Source organism: Sinocyclocheilus anshuiensis, unplaced genomic scaffold (assembly GCF_001515605.1).
Source record: "Sinocyclocheilus anshuiensis isolate Anshui unplaced genomic scaffold, SAMN03320099.WGS_v1.1 scaffold1317, whole genome shotgun sequence".
NCBI lineage: Eukaryota > Metazoa > Chordata > Actinopteri > Cypriniformes > Cyprinidae > Sinocyclocheilus > Sinocyclocheilus anshuiensis.
Window position 1 is genome coordinate 1,161,537 of NW_015551117.1, and position 19,471 is coordinate 1,181,007.

Sequence of the window (19,471 nt, forward strand, 5' to 3'; positions counted from 1 at the left end):
TCTTTCCCTCCTTTCGAGCCTTATCTACAGCAGGCCAAAGCAGCTGTCTTCTTTCCCGATCAGACGTGATGAGATCCTCAGTGAAGCGCAGTTGATTGGCACGAAGAAACTCCGATGTCCTCGCTGCCCTCCACACTCCGTCCCTTGTCACTCGCGAAGAAAATTGAATAATGACGAGTCGAGAACTATTCTGGATCCTCTTTCCCACACGATGAACTGTGTCGATTTTGTCTGCTAGGTTGCTTCCTCCCTCAGGGAATGTAGCTTCACAGATACGGATGGATTCCGCTCTTACATCCTCTCTTTCCTTCTCAGTTACACCATGTAAACATAGATTCCAACGACGGGAGTATCTTTCCAAGTCAGCGAGACGTTGTTCACAGAATACCATCTTCTTCTCTTCAACGTTCAATCTTGTCTCAACATGACTGACTTTACCTTTAATGTCGTTTAATTCAGCACATACAAAGTCCACTGTTTTTTTTAATCCTTCGATTTTTAGGGCATTTTCACTCACCATTTTTTCTATGGTGTCAGAGCGAGTGTTAATCAGATTTGAGAGCGGTGAGACAACAGAGGAGCTATCATCATCTGCCTTTCCCTTTTTGGATGGAGGTTTAGCTGGGCTATCTGGAAGAGGGGTTTTGGCCCCAGCCAGAGTTTCTTCCACAGCTCCATAATTGTGAAAGTCCATCTTGTCAGATTGCCGCGAAACACGCGACATCTCTTTCCTTTTGTCAGCGGTCGGCTTCATATTTCGAATCTCGACGAAAGCAGAAAGATAAATGTGGGTGATTTTGTGCAAAAAAAAAAAATTTAAGGAATGATATTTATGCCATTATAAAAGTTTGTCAGCAGAGCTCGGCGAAAGTTAAGTTAGCAGGACGCCATCTTGGACTCCCCCCGGACAGACCGAAGATGTTTTCAGCCATCCTTATTTCTCTAGTCCTAAATTGAAGATGAATGACACCATTATATTTCATCTTTTGTCAGACACTCAGACACCATTTTTATTTTTTCACCAGAAGGGTTGTGGGATATCATACACTTCCTTCAAAAACTGACCATTTGGAGGCATCTCGGTAGACAGAATGGGTGTTTAATTCAGACTTGCCCTCTGGATAATGTATGAAAGTGGCATTAAGATTTTGGGTACAGCTGTACAGTTTTTGTCCTCTGTGGTACTTACTTGGTGTCATGGTGATACAGAAAAGCTCTGGTCATGGTGAAAGTGATAGAGACCTTAAGATCCTCTATGCCTGTCTGCCCAAGCCTCATCTATTAATCCAGTTATGTCTCCGTCTGTTGAAGTCTTTTCCATGCTGTTTGCTGATAGGGCTTTGCAAGTCAAATATGAAAAGGCTCCCACTGAGCAAGCTAATGTCTTTGCCAGACCATCAGGGTATTCAAGCTGCATGGCAGAATTCTAAAAAATCTGACTCTCCCTGAAATAAATTATCTCTGGTTGACACTTTCAGGACATTATTTGTCTATATATATTATTAATATTATGTTTCATTTATTGTATTTTTCATGTGATTTATGTCATTCTAATGTAATAGGTCTAATTCTTGATAATATAAAGCAATGTGGTTCCCAGAAGTAAATATTGAATGAAATTGAATTTAAACTGAAATCCTAGTGAAGTGTTACATTACCCGTAATAAAAAAAAATTAAAAAATCACATATTCACCAATAAAAGTCAGAATTACAGCAACATGTCAACAGTGCTCAAACTGGAAATGACTCAGTGTGTCACTCTTGAGACAACTTGATTTTGATTGGAAGTCTTGTGCCAAATATTTTTGCTGAAATTTCACCCTTTTCTTCTCTTCTCTCCTTTTCTCTAGGATATGAATGGTCTTGTAGCTTGCTGAAATAAGAACATCAGAAAAATAATTGTAAACAATAAAACATTTTAGTAGGCTGCATTCATGTTTGCTGGATAATTGAACAGGTTTTGCCTCAAACGCAAGTTACTCAAGGATAATATTTCATTGGCGTTTTAATGTTTAATGGTCTTAAATAAAAGTAATATCACCAAAGTTTTTGAAATCCCTGTAGACAAAAGAAAGGAGCTGCTGAAAACTGGGAGGTCAGGAATGGCTAAAAATGGCTAATGTGAACAGAAGGTTCTTGGCTCATTTCTTATAGACTTGAAAGTTATTCACAAAATGTTATACACCCTTCTGGCTGCACATATGCATTATTCATGTGAACACTGATAATCAGTTTGTTACACAACTCTGTTAATTTGCCTATTTACTCTTTTTGCCCCCGGGCTACTACTTATTATGTAATAGTGTAGATTCGATACTGGTTTATCAGACCGCATGGTTAAGACATAGCAAATGTTTTTTTTTGTTGTTGTTTGTTTGTTTTTTTTAACAGCAATATTCCAAACCGTTCCACATTTGTGTGCCCATTCTGTGGCGCTCGCAACTTGGACCAACAGGAACTAGTGAAGCACTGCATGGAGAACCATCGCAATGACCTCAACAAAGTGGTGAGTGTCAGTTACCTTACAGTTTCAGGGATGCCAAGTACCACTTAATTAGAACAATAAACTGAAATGAAAAGTCTAGCATTTACTCACCCTAATGTAGACTGAAACCCATATGATATTTGTTCTTCTGTGGAACATAAAAGGAGATATTTAGCAAAATGTCCACTCTGCTCTTATGTTTTGTTTCTTTGTAGGTATGTCCAGTATGTTCAGCTATGCCTTGGGGTGACCCCAGCTATAAGAGCTCCAACTTCCTGCAGCATCTTCTCCACCGGCACAAATTCTCCTATGACACATTTGTGGTAAGAAGGCAAAAAGATTATACTTTATATTTACGTATTCGCTATTTGTATTCTAATGCTCTGTTCCCAATATCATGTGAATAAACATCCAGATGTGTTACGGGATTAATAATCTGGAAGGGAAATGGACTTAATAACTAAATTAATGTTACAGTGCAAAACACTGTAATGGTTCTAAACTAGATTTGTTTTCTTTATGCAATAGATGAACCTATATCAAGGTGAAGTATGCCATTTCTTTGCTACTAGTGTCACCTGGTGGAATTACAAAAATAAAGCATATTTTCAATCCAACTTTGCAAATGCCCCTTACACTCATCATGCCCTTTCGCACATCACGATATCTATAGCTTGACAGCCAAGAACTAGCATGTGTGGCAAACACTTGAATTTAGCTTAAAGGGATAGTTCACCCAAAAATGATAATTCTGTCATTAATTACTCACCCTCATGTCGTTCCAAACCTGTAAGATCTTCGTTCATCTTCAGAACACAAATTAAGATATTTTTGATGGAATCTGAGAGCTCTCTGACCCTCCCATAGACAGCAAGGATCCTAACATGATAAAAGCTCAGAAACGTAGCAAGGACATCGTTAAAATAATCCATGTGACATCAGTGGCTCAACCGTAATTTTATGAAGCTACAAGAATATTTTTGTGCGCAAAGAAAACAAAAATAAAGAATTTGTCTCCTCGTGTGTACGCGGATATGTTGTTTACGTTCCGATCAACGCGTAAACAATGTAAACAGTGCATCCGCATACAGTGCTGCTAACACAGAACAGAATACGTTGTTTACGTATGTGATACTCTCCAAAATGGCGCCAGGGTGACGCGGAGGAGACAAATTGTTGAATAAAGTCATTATTTTTGTTTTCGTTGTGCACAAAAAGTATTCTCATAGCTTCGTAAAATTACGGTTGAACCACTGATGTCACATGGATTATTTTAACGATGTCCTTGCTACGTTTCTGAGCCTTGATTGTGTTAGGATCCTTGCTGTCCATGGGAGGGTCAAAGAGCTATCGAAATTCATCAAAAATATCTTAATTTGTGTTCCGAAGGTGAACGAAGGTCTTACAGGTTTGGAACGACATGCAGCTGAACAATTAATGACAGAATTTTAATTTTTGGGTGAACTATCCCTATAACCTTGGAGAAGAAACTCTGCAAGTCTCGATTGAAACCCATACATTCCATCAAATTCCTCCATCTTCTAAAAGCACTGGCACTGTTTACCCTTGTTTTACCTGGTTGCCATATTTTGGCAAGTTTTGAAATTTTCTCTTACACATCTGTAACCGAATCTGAACTTGTTTTTCCAATGAGACATATCAGCCGTCATCCCACACCAGCTAAACACCCTCTGGCTCAGCCTGCTACAGTAGCCATGTCCCAAACTCTCACTATAGGTTGAGCTGGAGTGGACTGCTCTAAATGATATGATGGGGCCTGGGAAGCTCAATATTTACACTTTTGGGGGAGATAAACCCATGATTGTCATACATACAGTAGTCAATAAACTGGGTTAAGCAAATGTATTTTGACATTTAAAAAAATCTTCACCAAGATTCGCCCAAGAAAAGCAACTTTTCCGTTTAAGTGAATCTCGTTTAAAAAAAAACATCTTGGTTACATTTCATCTCAAAAGCCAAAGAACAAGATATTTTGCATAAAGAAAATGAGACCATTAAGTGACATTATTGTTATGACAGTTAAGCACATTTTCCCTCCAAAATGTTCATTACTGTAATACACGGACACCGGGTTTTTTTTTGTTGATGAAATTCCCACTATTCTCAAAGGTGATGCAGTAATTTCTCTACAACAAATTTTACAGCTGAAATGTAAAAAAAAAAAAAAAAAATTGTAATGGTTTTAAATGTTCTTCGTTTTCTTTAAACAAAATGTGATTTATTTTAATTTTGTGGTGTAGTCTGACCTGGGTATGTTCTTTTTCTGTTTTTATGTCTATGTATGCAGGACTACAGTATTGATGAGGAGGCAGCACTGCAGGCAGCACTGGCCCTCTCACTGTCTGAGAACTGAGAGTCTGACATTATATCCTGTTCCACAAACACAGCCATGTGAAGGATCTTCTCACCTGTCTTGTTTTAGGCTGAATATTTTCATTGTTCCTCTGTTTTTCTCTCACTCTACCTCTCTTCTGGTCTATATTTCTGAGCTACACTCCAGCTAGATTTTGAAGTAGCTCTATAGCTTGTTTGCCAGTTGCATAACATTCGAGCAAGGTTGTCACTTCCTGAATTTTAAGGGGAGGAGCTTCTGGTTGCTTTTCATAATCATCATCATTATGGTAACCATGAAAACATCAACCAACAAAACACTGATGTATGCAAAAGTCAGACAAAGGAATAGATAAATATCACCATGCTTATTCTTGTTGTTCTTCCTATTGTTTTCTATCCAAATCTGACATAGACCCCGGCAATGAAGTGAAAATCAGTACAGAGGGATCAGCGTTCAAAACAGTGCGTCATGTTAAAGCGAAGTCGAAAAGTGTACTATGTTGGGGTTGGCTATCCTCGTGATGAACTCTCGTGTTTAGGCAATACCAATAGAGAGAATGAGAGACCGATCTTCAGCATCCTCATTATCACTCATTTCATCATTTATGGAATTCGAAATTACCATCTGCCCTTTTTTAATCAAGAGTTGATGTGAATACTTGCACTCGTCACAGTTTTCTACATGTCTGAATTCTAGTATCGTTGTTCTTTTATAGTTCAATAACAGAATATTGACAGGACTGCATACTCTGCGCTTAACTTGCTACAGTAATATTTTCTAAGAAGCGTTGGATAAGATTCAAATTTATATTTTTGGAAAAAAGTTTCAGTTTTAAATGGTGCACTAATAATAAGACGACAAGCTTTTGGAGGTGTGCTGAAACGTTTTATCTTTTAATGTATCCATTGGTACTGTTCATCTGTAACACTCACTAGTGCTGAGTCCTTTGGGAGATTTTTATTTACGAGTTCCGTAATCTTAATTATAATGTGACGTGAATTCAAGCGATTTGGTCGGAATAAGATGGATTCATTGGGAATGTTTCTTTCTCTCGCTATCATTTACCAATAAAACATTGAAAGCTTTTTAGCACATATTTTATCATTCTTGTGCTGCCACAGAAAATGATGTGAAATTTTTACACACTTAGTGATCACCAGGTGGCCAAAGATTGATTTATTAGCATGGCCAAGCTAGCCCGCTGGTTAAATTTACACCCTCTGCTTTTTAAAAGCACCCCTTTCCATTCAAAATTATGATGTGAATTAATTTTCACAACTACATTGCATTATGATCAATACCAGCTTCCGCCACGATTCTTGTATTGAAAGGCATTCATGTCAACTAAATACAATTATTCCAACGTGACTTGAAAGCAGCATCGATATGGAGAAACTTGAGAACATCCTAACAGGAAGTGGAAGAGTGTGTAGTTGTACACTTTGGCCACAAAGTCATTCAGAGCGCAGGCTCGATATTTAAAAAACATTTTTTATTTTTTTTGTCTTTTACTACTACTGGTAGGGGTTTTTGTACTTTGTAAGTGTTGAATCCAAGCCTATGTACAGTGTTAAGAAGCACTGATGTTTAGAGGAGCACTGGTGTGATAGGGTTTGGCATTAGGGATCTAATATATCTACTTTGCAGAGAAACCTAACCATGTTTTAAGATACACCTTGAGTTGAGCGTTAGGAGAGAAACATACACTCTAAAAAATGCTGGGTTAAATACAACCCAGTGCTGGGTAAAATAGGGACAAACCCAGCAATTGGGTTGTTTTGACCCAGCGGTTGGGTTACTACCCAGAAGGTTGGGCTAAACATTTAACCCAACCGCTGGGTCAAAACAGCCCAATTGCTGGGTTTGTCCCTATTTTACCCAGCACTGGGTTGTATTTAACCCAGCATTTTTTAGAGTGTACTCTACACAGGTACACAAATGTGAATGCCAAAGCATAGCGCAATGTTAATGTTCTTTGTTTTCCTTTATCTAAAAGTATTTAAAACCAAACAAAGTATTAAAATATGAAAAACCAAACATGTTTCCTGGGAAGTATTCAGGAACTTTGGTGTTATTACAGTATAATAACTGTGGCGTTAACAAACCACAGTACTCAGAATGTAAATTAAACTGGAATTGTGAATTAAACTGGATGTGTTTTAAGTAGCTAGCTATAAACATGTTGACTTTTATCAGACAAGATTCTTGTCAAACTGTTGTTTCGCCATGACCATACTTAACATAAAAGAAAACTGCTTAGGCTAATGTCTGCTGTATTGCCATTACGGTAATGCTGTGAATAGATACTTATATTATGAATTGTGCTCTGGCACATTTTGGAATAGAACTATAGCTCGAATCATTTGCGTTTATGTACCTGCATAGAGTTTGTTACAGGTCTACAATGGCGTACTTCAAGCTTCTGAGTTTCTGCGGCACGCTTAGTTTGGCAGATTTGTTTGATGCTGGTGCATCATTACGCATTTGATATAGATTTGATAACTCTGCCAGACGTAGTGGTTTTGATATATTTAGAGCCAATCTTGACAAAAGAGTGGAAGACCATTAGAGCTGGTTGGATTTAAAGTTACCAACTTTTTTTTTAGAATAAGATGATGTTTCAACTTGTGATTCATTTCTGTGTTGATGAATGTTTGTTTAATCTATTGCAATAGAGCTATTGTGTTTATCTCCATTTTGTGAATTACTGTTATTTTAGCAAGTTTAAGCGTGTCACAATCATTGTCTAATCTGAAACTCAGTGGCCAGGAATGAAATAGGTCTGCAGCATGAGAGTGACTCTCCATGACTTGGAAGAAAGGAACATTTATGAACTTGTGTGATGTGAACAGTCATTTGCTTCCATAAATATCTTGCTGTCAGTTTCTAATCATTTAGAAAGTTTAATGTGTAATCACTTAGAGTGATCTTTCCTGTATGGCTTTCTTAAAAGTCATAGTAGAGTTTGTATTGATTTCTTTAAGAATAACACTGTGTCTTAATGGGATGACAAAATCTTCCGTGCAAATCCGAGTTTTTGGCCTTGCAGCTTGGATTCATTTGGGTTCAAGTTATGAGCATTGCCACTCAGAGTCCAATCTCAAAGATGTTGTCTGATTATTACAATAAATCATTTAGAAAGTTTAATGTGTAATCACTTTGTAATCTTTCCTGTATGGCTTTCTTAAAAGCCATAGTAGAGTTTGTATTGATTTCTTTAAGAATAACACTGTGTCTTAATGGGATGACAAAATCTTCCGTGCAAATCCGAGTTTTTGGCCTTGCAGCTTGGATTCATTTGGGTTCAAGTTATGAGCATTGCCACTCAGAGTCCAATCTCAAAGATGTTGTCTGATTATTACAATAATTCTGTTTGAGCGTGAATAATCGTCAAGTTTGTTTTGATTTGCTTTTGTATTTTTGGACAGACAAATTACAGTACATCTCTGGAAGTTTGTCACATCTCATTGGGACACAGTGTTGGATGTCATTTGTGTTTTGATGTACATCTGTACTGAATACAGGGCCGTTTATAATTGTGTAAGGCCTTCTGGGTAATGTTGGAATGTCCTTGTTGGTATTTATTAAGAGGTCTGTAAAGAGGCTTATACATTCATAGTATAAGTGATCACTTTTTTCTTCTTTTTTTGGTTAGATTGTACATAAAATGGCAAGACTGCCACATTTTTTTGTGGCTTATGTTGAAATTTGGATTAAGGTGCAATCACTTTTTCTGCTAAGATGCATGTTAAAAACATTGCACTTTAATTAACTCGAATGTCTTTTGATGATTGAGTAGGAATTTTGTTCCAGTTATTTAACGTGACTAACTGCCAAATGTGTTTTACAAGAGGCAGATCATTTGTCGTGTGAAAAAGGTAGGTCAGGTTAAAAAAAAAAAAAAAAAATCATGCTTTTTCACTAACTGCCAAATGTGTTTTACAAGAGGCAGATCATTTGTCGTGTGAAAAAGTTAGGTCAGGTAAAAAAAAAAAAAAAAACATCATACATTTTCAGAAATGCTGTCACTTTTCAGAAATTGGTAATATTGTATTGTTATTTGCAAAAGCATGATGGCAACAACAACAAAAAAATGTCCTCACAGTAGTAAAAACTAAGCAGAAGGAGCTTTTTCAGTAGTTTCCGAACAAGAATTGCCTACTGAATATGCGTTCATTGTAATTGATGGCAATGTGTTTTTCATTGGCTTCTTTTGAGGTTTTACATGGTGTCAGTATTTTTTGGGTCTTGTTTTGAAAGTTTAAGATGAAATTGAAGAGTAGAAAGTAGAAAAAGACAACCGAGTTTCCCAGTATCCCAATGTTTTTACTCGATGTTTTTTTTAAGTGTCTAAATATAGTGCTCAAACAATATTCATGTGCACAGCTGTAGCATAGTATGTTTTTTGTTTTTTTTTAAGTGAAACTTTTGATATTGTACAACACAGCTCTCCAGTTCTGATACCTTTGAGAATGACCTTAAAATTTATATTTTTCACTCTTTTTGTATTTTAACATCAATGCATACTGTCACGGATAAACACTGCATTTCTTGTGTTGGTTGACGGCTGTCCACCAGAACAACATAAACAAACAATGGATGGCTCACGGTCTGTCTGTATATGAAACTTAATGAGTGGCCAAGGACTCAATGGAGAACAGTGGCTCAGAACTGTAGTAACATCTTATTATTAGTGGAACAGTAAACGCTGGATGCTTGAGGATGAAACGTGGCGAACTCATGGACATGTGATGGTCTCGGTACTCAAGAGTGATGTTAATGAATGCACCCACTCGGCGGCATCTGTCCAGGAAACTTTACTGAGGAGCTGTGTTTTGTGCTGTCATTGGCAGAGGGCGCCACCGCCTCGGGTGCCTCCAGTGATCCGGTGGCTGCAGGACTGGCGTTTGTGTGTTTGCTCGGTGTGATTATGCATTCACGACTATGAATAATAATGAGATAACAGTAATAACATGGCTGATGTTAATGATGGTGTGCATTTTTGAAGCTGTAATACTGACTGAGGTTTAATAAGATAAACTTACACAGTGTATTTGTAGCAGTTTTCCCCTTAATAAAAACACAGATGCACCTATCTTTAATGGTGTTATCCTTTGGTGTAAACACTTTTTCCACAAGCAATTTGGAGGAATGAAAGAGATCCTTGGTTTTTTTTTTTTTTTAAAGTGTAAATATTCTGACCCAGCTTGAATATGGAATTATATGTTTATTAAGCTGTGCCACATTACCCAATGTTCCAAAACAGCTTTTATCACCCTATTAATAGTCAAAAGTTATATCCCCTGCAGAACCAGTTTCAGCAGTTGTTACAGCCTTGCAAAGTGCTAATAGTTATTTAATATGTATTATGGCAAACTTTTCACTGTAAATTTAGAATTAATGCATCTATAATTTGAAAAGATAACTGCGTAAACTTTGGTAGGATCACTTTGTTCCCGTCTGCCTTATAAGAAATTATTCAATGCAAAATGGCAACTAGCAGTCTAAACCAGCAACTATATTTGAAGCGAATATTCTTGAAGCGAAATATTTTTTTTGAAAAACAGTTGTATTCATTGCATTTATGTTTGATTTAATAGGTAATACTTTGCAGTTAGGTTCGATTTCCATTAGGTAAAATATGAACCAGGGTAATTTAAAAAAAAAAAAAATCAAAATCTAAGATCATAAAAAATGCTAAGTGATTGAAAAATCTTAAATTTATTTTATTTCAGATAGTTTCTAAGGAAACATTTTCATGTAGTTTAACTTAATGTACTAAAATAACTAAAAAATAAAACTGAAATATTTTTTTTTTTATAAAAACAGAAATAAAAACTAATTCAAACTATTAACAAAAACTAATAGTATCCCAGTGATACCAAAAATAAGTTATTAAAAAAATCTTAAACTTATTTTATTTCAGCTAGTTCCCATGGAAACATTTCTCATTTTCATTTTTTTAACTTGATATTCTAAAATAATTGAAAATAAAACGGAAAATAATTTGAACTATTAATAAAAATTGTAATTGTATCTCAATGATACTAAAATAATAATGAAGAGGATTAATTCATTTTAATGTTAATTTAACACTATGAACAAGAATGATAAACAACTGTATTTTTATTATCTAACATTACCAAAGAGATTGCTTCTTTTTAGTTCATGTTAGTCACTGTAAGAATGAATGGGACCCTAAGTGTAAAGTGTTACCAGTTCATTTTATAGCAGTAAAAAAAAAATAATAATAATAATAAACGAGTAACTTATGGGGAAAAAAGCTTGGGAGGTTGGAGCGTGTGTGAGATTTATTGCCTAGCTAAAGTGTCAGGAGAAAGTGCTTGATGTTCAGCACCAGCATAAAAGAAATGCAGTGCTTTGGAGCGGTGCCACTACTTGACCTCAGAGGTTAAAGGGCACAGATTGAAACACAAATACAGTAATCAACCTGTGTAGCAACAAAAAAAATCCAGATGGCTGAACTACAGGAAAAGGCCTCTAAATGTTACCGTGCTGCACCTGTTCTGGGGAACTTATTTTCCACAACAAGTGGACAGATATAACCAACTCTTGGCCCCTCCTTACCAGAGCAGAAGAGCGCAGTGCTGGGGTAACAAGTGCAATGCATTACTGTCATGCACTGTGTTGTCAATAGGTTGTAGGAGCTTGATATTTATATACTCCCAGCACTCAGTGTGGAAAATATTCTGTAAATCTCAATCACTGTAAGGCTGCTCTGAGATCCCCTGTAAAAAATATCTGCCTGGAATCTGTTTGATAAGCTAAATATAGGTGAGCCTTGCCTTAACCGTGGGTAAAATTAGCTCCTGGAAATGTTATAGTGTGCCACTATGCAGTTTAGTTGTGAGCTTATTATAAAAAAGATTTCCTAATGTTTATGCCAGAAACGTTTGTATAGTGTTGTAACAGTGCCGGAATAAACTATAATGTAGCAAAGATCAATTAAATGTATAACATTAATGTATTTGACCCTGGACCACAAAACCAGCCATAAGGGTCAATTTTTTGAAATTGAGATTTATAAATGATCTGAAAGCTGAATAAATAAGCTTAAGTTATTATACTGAACTCTGAACAAATCCACAGTGTTTTTTTTTTTACCTTACTGTACCTGAAGATCATACTTGCAAATATACACAGCATATCGTCCCTTAGTTTCAGCCGTAGTCCTTGGCACTGATGATCTGATGCAAATTGCTTCCTTTTTGGATATCTTTCAACCAAGTCATTTCTTCAGTGCTTTCTTTACAATACTTTTCAAAGTCTGTTGTGCCATAATGGTAATATATTTCTTCTGCACTGGTTTGTAATGCATTTCAAATTGACCCACTGCTAAATGGCACGTAAAAAACTCCTTTCGAAGACTGCATCCTAAATCACATACTTCCCTCCTACTGTATGTAGTAGGGAAAAAAAGATCTTTCTAAGTTGTGAATAAAGACTGTTTACAAGAGAATACTATATTGTACCCGGATGACCTACTATTTCCCACAAGATTCTGAAGTGCACATAATTTATTATCCCATGAGGTCATGAGAAAGGATTTGTGAATGGCAGTGAAGTGATGCATCTGATGTCGGTAGGTCACATGACAATGACAAATATAGAATGTCTGGATTACATTCATACTACACACATTCATATTATATAGAACAGTCACACTTTATTTTAAGGTCCAATTCTCACTATTACCAAAACATGAACTATGCCTTAATAAACTCCTAATCTGTTGCTTATTAATAGGTAATAAGGTAGTTGGTCATGCAGAATATGTGCTTTATATGTACTAATAAACAGCCAATATGTTAGTTACAAGGCATGCTAATAAGCAACAAGTTAATATTGAGAATTGCTCCCTATACTAAACTGTTATCATATGGTAACACTTAGTTTAGGGACCATCTAAAAATCTGAATATGATGAAAACATGGCAAGTCTCAAACCTTTTAAAGTATAGAACAATGAGTGAACTTTGTTCTGTATTACTCTTTATTCCACAAGTGGTTGCAGACTCTATATGTAATGTATGTAAGTGTTCCTGTGGCTCAGTGGTTGAGCATTGCGTTAGCAGTGCAAAAGGTTGTGGGTTCGATTCCCAGGGAACACACATACTGGTAAAAAAAGGTATAGTCTGAATGCACTGCAAGTCGCTTTGGATAGATGCGTAAAATTAATGTCAAATTTGGTCATTTATCCCTTTGAGTGGGGAAGCAGGTGTTCTTTGTGGAAAAGCTCAGAGCTGACTCATTAGGGGCATTGGAAATGAAAGCCCTCCTGCTTGGCCTATTCTTCTGTTGGTCAAAAATAGTCCTACAAGATCTTTTTTTGACCCGTCTGGAGCAGGATGCCTCCCTCACCCTGGCTACAAGAGTTCGACGCCTTTTTTTGTGAAGTCACAGTGCATGGTTACAGTGAAGACCAACAGCATCAGCTGACAAACATCAGGGGGTCAAGATATCTTTTTGATATCTGTTTGGTCTGTCACACTGGAACACCTACGCATGTAAAGCTTGAAATATAAATCTAATTTCGTCTTGAAATAAAACAGTTCATTGAACCTTTAGACAATATTTATTAAAAAAAAGTTTGCATATGTGTTTTGTTCTGTATCCTGTTTGATACATCGGGCTTTTATGGCTCATAAGCAGGAGAACTTGGATCTCATACTCGAGGAGGAAAAAAAACACTTCAGTTTTATTAACAGGTTCAAACTGAGCAAAAATATGCAATTTGGTGCAGTTGCTGATATTTGGCCGAAAATTAAGATCTGATAGCTTGTAACTCAAATCAATGAGTTCTTTTTAACAGTATAGCAGACTACTTATGCAAAATGCATATAATTATCAGTTGTCAATCTATATCTCTCAATAATATGTCTTAGTAAGATGATATTTAATGCTTAGTTTTAAGATCAAAGATCTCTCATTTTTGTTTTGGAGGCAAAACATACAATGCAATACAGTCATAACTGAAAGATGTACAAAAAAGTGTTTCTCGAAAGCTTGATGTATCATATTTTATCAATTTTTCTAAAAAAAAAAAAAAAAAAGGGATGTATGGATAAAATTGCTTCAGTCCAGTAAGTGTTAATCTTGAAATATTAGTAATAATATAAAAGTTAATCTTATGTTTCTGCTATTAAAATCAGTAAATATTTCACAGCAAAAAAAAAAAACAACTGTGTGCCGCGACCCGAAGAGGGACGTTTTTAAAATGATACTAAAAGGCCTTTTACTTGCTAAAAAAGTGCAAACTATGAATCTGGCAACAGAGGGCATGTACAACAGTTTTCATCAAGTTTTTAACATTTTTCATCAAGAAATTACAAGCAAACAGGAGGTTTTTTCATTCTCTAGTTTTGTGTCTTGGTATACATGTCTCTGTCTATAATTTTTGTTTGATCCAGTACATTTCGTCTCATTTCAGCTAATGTAGTAAAAATTTTTTAAAATGGTCACATTTCGCATTCATAGAGTTATAGCCCTTTCTCAGTTGCATGCATATTTATCCATATAGTCTATATGTGTGTATGTTTTTTTTTTCTTCATCAATTCTGTTAGGTTTGTTTGTTTTCTAGTAATATATGTCCAGGGCACCAGAAACATAACCAGTGTTTGGTGAGCCCCTCACTTCCAAAATCCTGGCAATCATGGGCCTTGGCACAAATACACAGCTCTTTAGATGAACACTGTTAGCACTTAATTTCTCTATCAGTCATCCAGAGTGGTTTCAAACTCTATTTTACTAATGGCACAACTAAAAATCAAATCATTTCATCAGAAAAGTTGCAATTTTGTCTCTTTATAAGATAAAACAATGTGTTTTAATGTGTAACAGTCTTTTTGCTGGCATACAGAATACATTTACGTAATTTTGTTTATATTGGTTTTCTCTTATCTAAAAGTATAATGTCTGAACATTGAGGTTAAGTTTTCCCTAAATAGATTAAATCGATTTCCTTTTAAGTTAGATTTCCACTTACAATTAAACCTTTATGCTAGTAACTCCCATTTTATGGCATCAAACTGCACAAATCAAAATGTTGATACCTAGGAAAGTATAACTGTAATGTTATAAAACTCTACAACATATAACTTAAAAAAAACATACAGAAGAAATACAATATCATGCATGATTTTGATTAGTTTTTGATGCCATTAAGTGTACACACACACACACACACACACAAACACACACACACGCCAGTTGGTAAAAAAAAAAAAAACTATGAATATATTCTTGAATTGTTGTCCAGTGGTCCCAGATTTGAAAGTCTTTGATAGTATTTTTATAGGGTCCACACAGCGTGTTCACAGCACAGGGGTGGACAATCTTGGGACCGCTCCAACCAGCAGGGAGAGATTAATGCCCTGAGAGGTAGACAGTCTGGGGGACAGTCTCAGTCATTGGTCAAACCGGGGCGGAAGGATCGGGAGGAGTCCAGAGCAGAGAACAGCAGAGCGTGCAAGCAGAGTGAAGGTACTCAAAGCAGGCAGTATCAGAGATTCGGTTCTCAGCACCAGGCTTGGTTGGCAGGCCGCCTCGGGGAACCAACAGACAGGGAGTCTCAGGCTGGTAGAGCAGGACTGGAGGGCACACACACACACACACACACACACACATATATGTTGTGTTTCCATGTTTTATGGGGACATTCCATAGGCGTAATGGTTTTTATACTGTACAAACTGTATGTGCTATTGCCCTACACCAACCCTACCCCTTACAGGAAACTTTGTGCATTTTTACTTTCTCAAAAAAACTAATTCTGTATGATTTATAAGCTTGTTTCCTCATGGGGACCTCAAAAATGTCCCCACAAGGTCAAAATTTACTAGTATTACTATCCTTGTGGGGACATTTGGTCCCCATAATGTGATAAATACCAGGTACACACACACACACACACACACCACCCAAGACCACACAACAACACTACTCAGTGCAACACACAGAGAAACAACGTAAAAAAAGGGGGGGAAATAAAAGAAAAAGTAAAAGCAAAACTAAACAAAAACAAAACGTAAAGGAAATATCTAAATTTAGACTAAAAAATAACTAAAGTATAAAATCCAAGCAGTTCAAGACTAGAAACAAGACTGATGAACAACTAAATATGATATTACAAGTAAATATATGCAAAATTACTAAAGAACAAAGCCAAAATCAGAAGATAGAAAATCAAGAACAAAAACTGCAACAAGGATACACAATAGTGCTGTTCGGTTCTTGAACGAATCGTTCTTTTGAGCCGGTTCTCAGGAAGTAACCGGTCGAGCCGGTTCACAAATCGAACTGAATCGAACTTTAGTTCCGGGTTGATGACGCAGGATGCACAGCCGAAGGCTTTTTGAACCGGTTCAATGAGCCAATCTGTCAGAAAAGAACCGGTTCGCGGAAATGAATCGGACTTAGCATCACTAATACACAATAACAGCGCAAGACTGGAATATAGAGCAGCAACTGTCTCTATGGCACAAGACAAACCAGCAACCACAAGAGGAAAAACAGCACAATATAAAGGGAGAAAAGTACGCGAGGGCTAGGTGAGCACAATTACAGAAACGAGGACAAGAAAAGGCCCAAACAAGAGGGCATGACCAAGGGAAACAAGGAGGTGGCACCACAGGAACACATGGCAGGCATAAACAAAGACAAAGCAAAGTGTGAAGACACAAGACAAACAAAGAAACATTAAACAAAGACAACACAGACAAAGCTGCCAGGGCAGAGCCCTGACATATAGTTCATAACTGCATCATGATTGAGCATTCGAAATTGCTGGCTGGTAAATATTGCCTACTGAATTAAGAAATGGTATACATTTTTGACTCAAAAATAGTTTCTGGACCTTATGGTTCAAAATCTATTAGCATTAACATAAGTGCAAAAAGTGAGCTTAAGTAATGGGAGACATTTATAGACATAGAAACACCAATTTATATAGTAATTGTTATAGCAATTATTTGCTATGGTATCAGTTACATTGTCTTCTATCTTTGTGCCAACTTTTCTAATTTTTCTCAAAACGTTTCTATGGGCTAACAGTAGGGTTTGCATGACTACTAATTTCTGCTAGTTACTTGTCAAAACAGTATCGAAGTTTCTCAAGTACTCCAGGTTTATGTTACGGTTTTAAAATAGACATGAAATAAATAGTTTGTTAGTTTTTATTAAATTGATAGCAATAAAATAGCAAAAACAAATGCATACCTTTTTGAGGTGCATGTCATACATGTCATACATTTGAAGTATGTCATACCTTAAAATAATTTCATTTTGTATTAGCACACACAAAGTAGCATGTTATAGACTAACATTGTAACTTTAACATCTATGTCTTTGACAGCGAAAATATATGCACGTGCAATAACAGCAGTAGCAGCGTAGCAGTGTTAACTACCATGCAAATGCATTGGGCCCTGCAGGCCTGCTTGCCACAAATGATTAACTCATTTTGACCTCATTTATTATCAGTCCGAATAAAGTAGAAAGAAACAACCATGAAGAGCACATATCCAAGCACCGTTCAAAAAAAGAAAGAAAACATAAGAGAAAAAATGCAATACTAAAAGTTTGCCAAAACTTAAACAATTTTGTGGCCTGAGCTTAAGCGGTATCGCTTTCCACTTTATTACTAGTTATAGCATGTAATAAATGTGAATCAGAAGGTATATCGGAAGATACAGTACAAATAATTGAAATGTATCATGCCTTGTGAATGTTTAATCAACCACGGAAAGACAATAAAACAGCTGGTAAACACATAACACTGCATTTACCTCAAAGTCATTCAATGTCCATAGCTGAGTAGTTCACAATAGAAAAAAAAGCATTTTGCTTTTAATGATGTATTAATTATTTAATGTATCTTTGAACCTAAACATTCAATTAAAAGAGTGAGAGAAAAAAACAGCACATTGCAGTTATTTTTTGTGACTTTTTTAGTGTATGTGTTTCAAAGTGAAGTAAATGCAGATTTTAAATGACACTTAATTCTGTTTAATATGTGCAATTCTAAGAAAAATAGTTACAAAGGTAATGTTAGGGTAGGGTATGTGGGGCCTCAGGTCTTGACTTTGCTTAGGGCCCCCAAAATGGTAAACCCACCCCATAATAACAGATCTCACATCACTTAGATCTTCACTAAACCGATTTGAAATACTTTATAATAGAATAACACAAAATTCACAGTCTATTTGCTGCCATCATCCTCCTGACACATACTGCCTTGGTCGTGGACTCGTGGTCATGGTTTGCTGGTTTGCGTTAAGAAAAACAAGCATTTCAGCATAACAAGGAGGCAGGCAGTCTTGTTAATTGCCTTGTGATAGTGTTGCAGCCAAGGTAAAAAATAATTTCACTCTTTGTACTGGTGGTAAGGACAGCAAGATATGATTTGGTCAAATTCTGAATGAATAAGCCTCAAAAGCACACAAAGAATGCTCTCTTTATAATCGCTAAAAAGCTTTTTGAGTTCATTGCGATGTCAGAAAGTTTGACAAAGCTCTCTACACTGCACAAAAAAATTCTTATTTACAAATGCCCACTGGACCTTTTGCCAAATATTTTTTTTGCCAATATTCTAACCCAGTGGGTAATTGATGTTGAAAACTTGCTGTCAAAAGACAGGTCAAATATTTAAATCAAACTGATTTAGATTTTATATAATCTGAAGGTCAAACATATTGGCCTACATATACATTAAACACATTTCAGTGTGGGATTAACTTATCACACATATACCACTGGAAGAAATTGCCATCCAAACTGAATTTAAAATGATGATACAGCGTCATGATTAAATCTTGACTAATATTATGTCAAATTGATATCAAGGTGCCCACTGGGAAATTTTAGCTTAAACTGAGGGTGTACTTGATTTCATTTTAGCATGTTTTAGCACCCATGTAGAACCAGGCCAAGAGGGAACTGGTATTGATTACATGCCCTATAGTAAATGCATGCTGGAGTACTTGAACGCTTCCATCAGAGCCGACTAGTGGATGAACTACCCGACTATTCTATGCAAGCCCTAGGCTGACAGACGTTAGTAGCAGAAGCAGAAGCACGAAGACCATGAATTACATAATGCATCTTTGAAGTCGGGCATGAGTAAAGAGTGCTGGGAACAATTGTCCCATATTTTGCAATTTTATACTTCCAATATGCAGACGGATTCTGCTTTTAAACCCCCAGCACAATCTCCAACACTCTACAATTTAATACAACTTACACTGTCAATGCATTAAGTTGTATTTAACACAGAATAACTTTTAATTCTCTCCTCCTCCAAACATGTCTGCCAGCTTCTTAAAGCGTGGGCCCCACTCATTGAGGAAGTCATAGTCTTGGTCGTGTCCTGAGCTGGAAGAGTTGAGGGAGCTGAGTGAACCTGCATCTGAGCCTCCTCCTTCATAGTCAAACACCAGGAGGGAGTCATAGGGGGGTGCTGTAGGGTCCTCATCTGCAGTCTTCAGATTCTGGTATGAAGAATTGTGTTAGTCATGCATAGAACTTTTTATAAGAAGGAAATCAAAATATTTATATGATTGTGGCCAGGTGGTTGGTTGCTTTCTTTAGGTGGAATCCATGATTGTCATTA

The 19,471-nt window shown here is 36.4% G+C and overlaps 1 protein-coding gene and 1 pseudogene across 1 annotated transcript in view; one reads left to right on the forward strand and one right to left on the reverse strand.

Moving 5' to 3' along the window:
* Nucleotides 1-6,541, forward strand: part of LOC107663044 (RING finger protein 166) — a 41,458-nt gene extending 34,917 nt beyond the window's left edge. The window contains exons 4-6 of the mRNA XM_016453195.1: nucleotides 2,393-2,507; nucleotides 2,702-2,809; nucleotides 4,795-6,541. Coding sequence (XP_016308681.1) covers nucleotides 2,393-2,507; nucleotides 2,702-2,809; nucleotides 4,795-4,860 — 289 coding nt within the window. The 3' untranslated portion in view covers nucleotides 4,861-6,541. The remainder of the gene's footprint in view (nucleotides 1-2,392; nucleotides 2,508-2,701; nucleotides 2,810-4,794) is intronic.
* Nucleotides 6,542-13,535: 6,994 nt separating this feature from the next.
* Nucleotides 13,536-19,471, reverse strand: part of LOC107663010 (cadherin-1-like) — an 11,770-nt pseudogene continuing 5,834 nt past the window's right edge.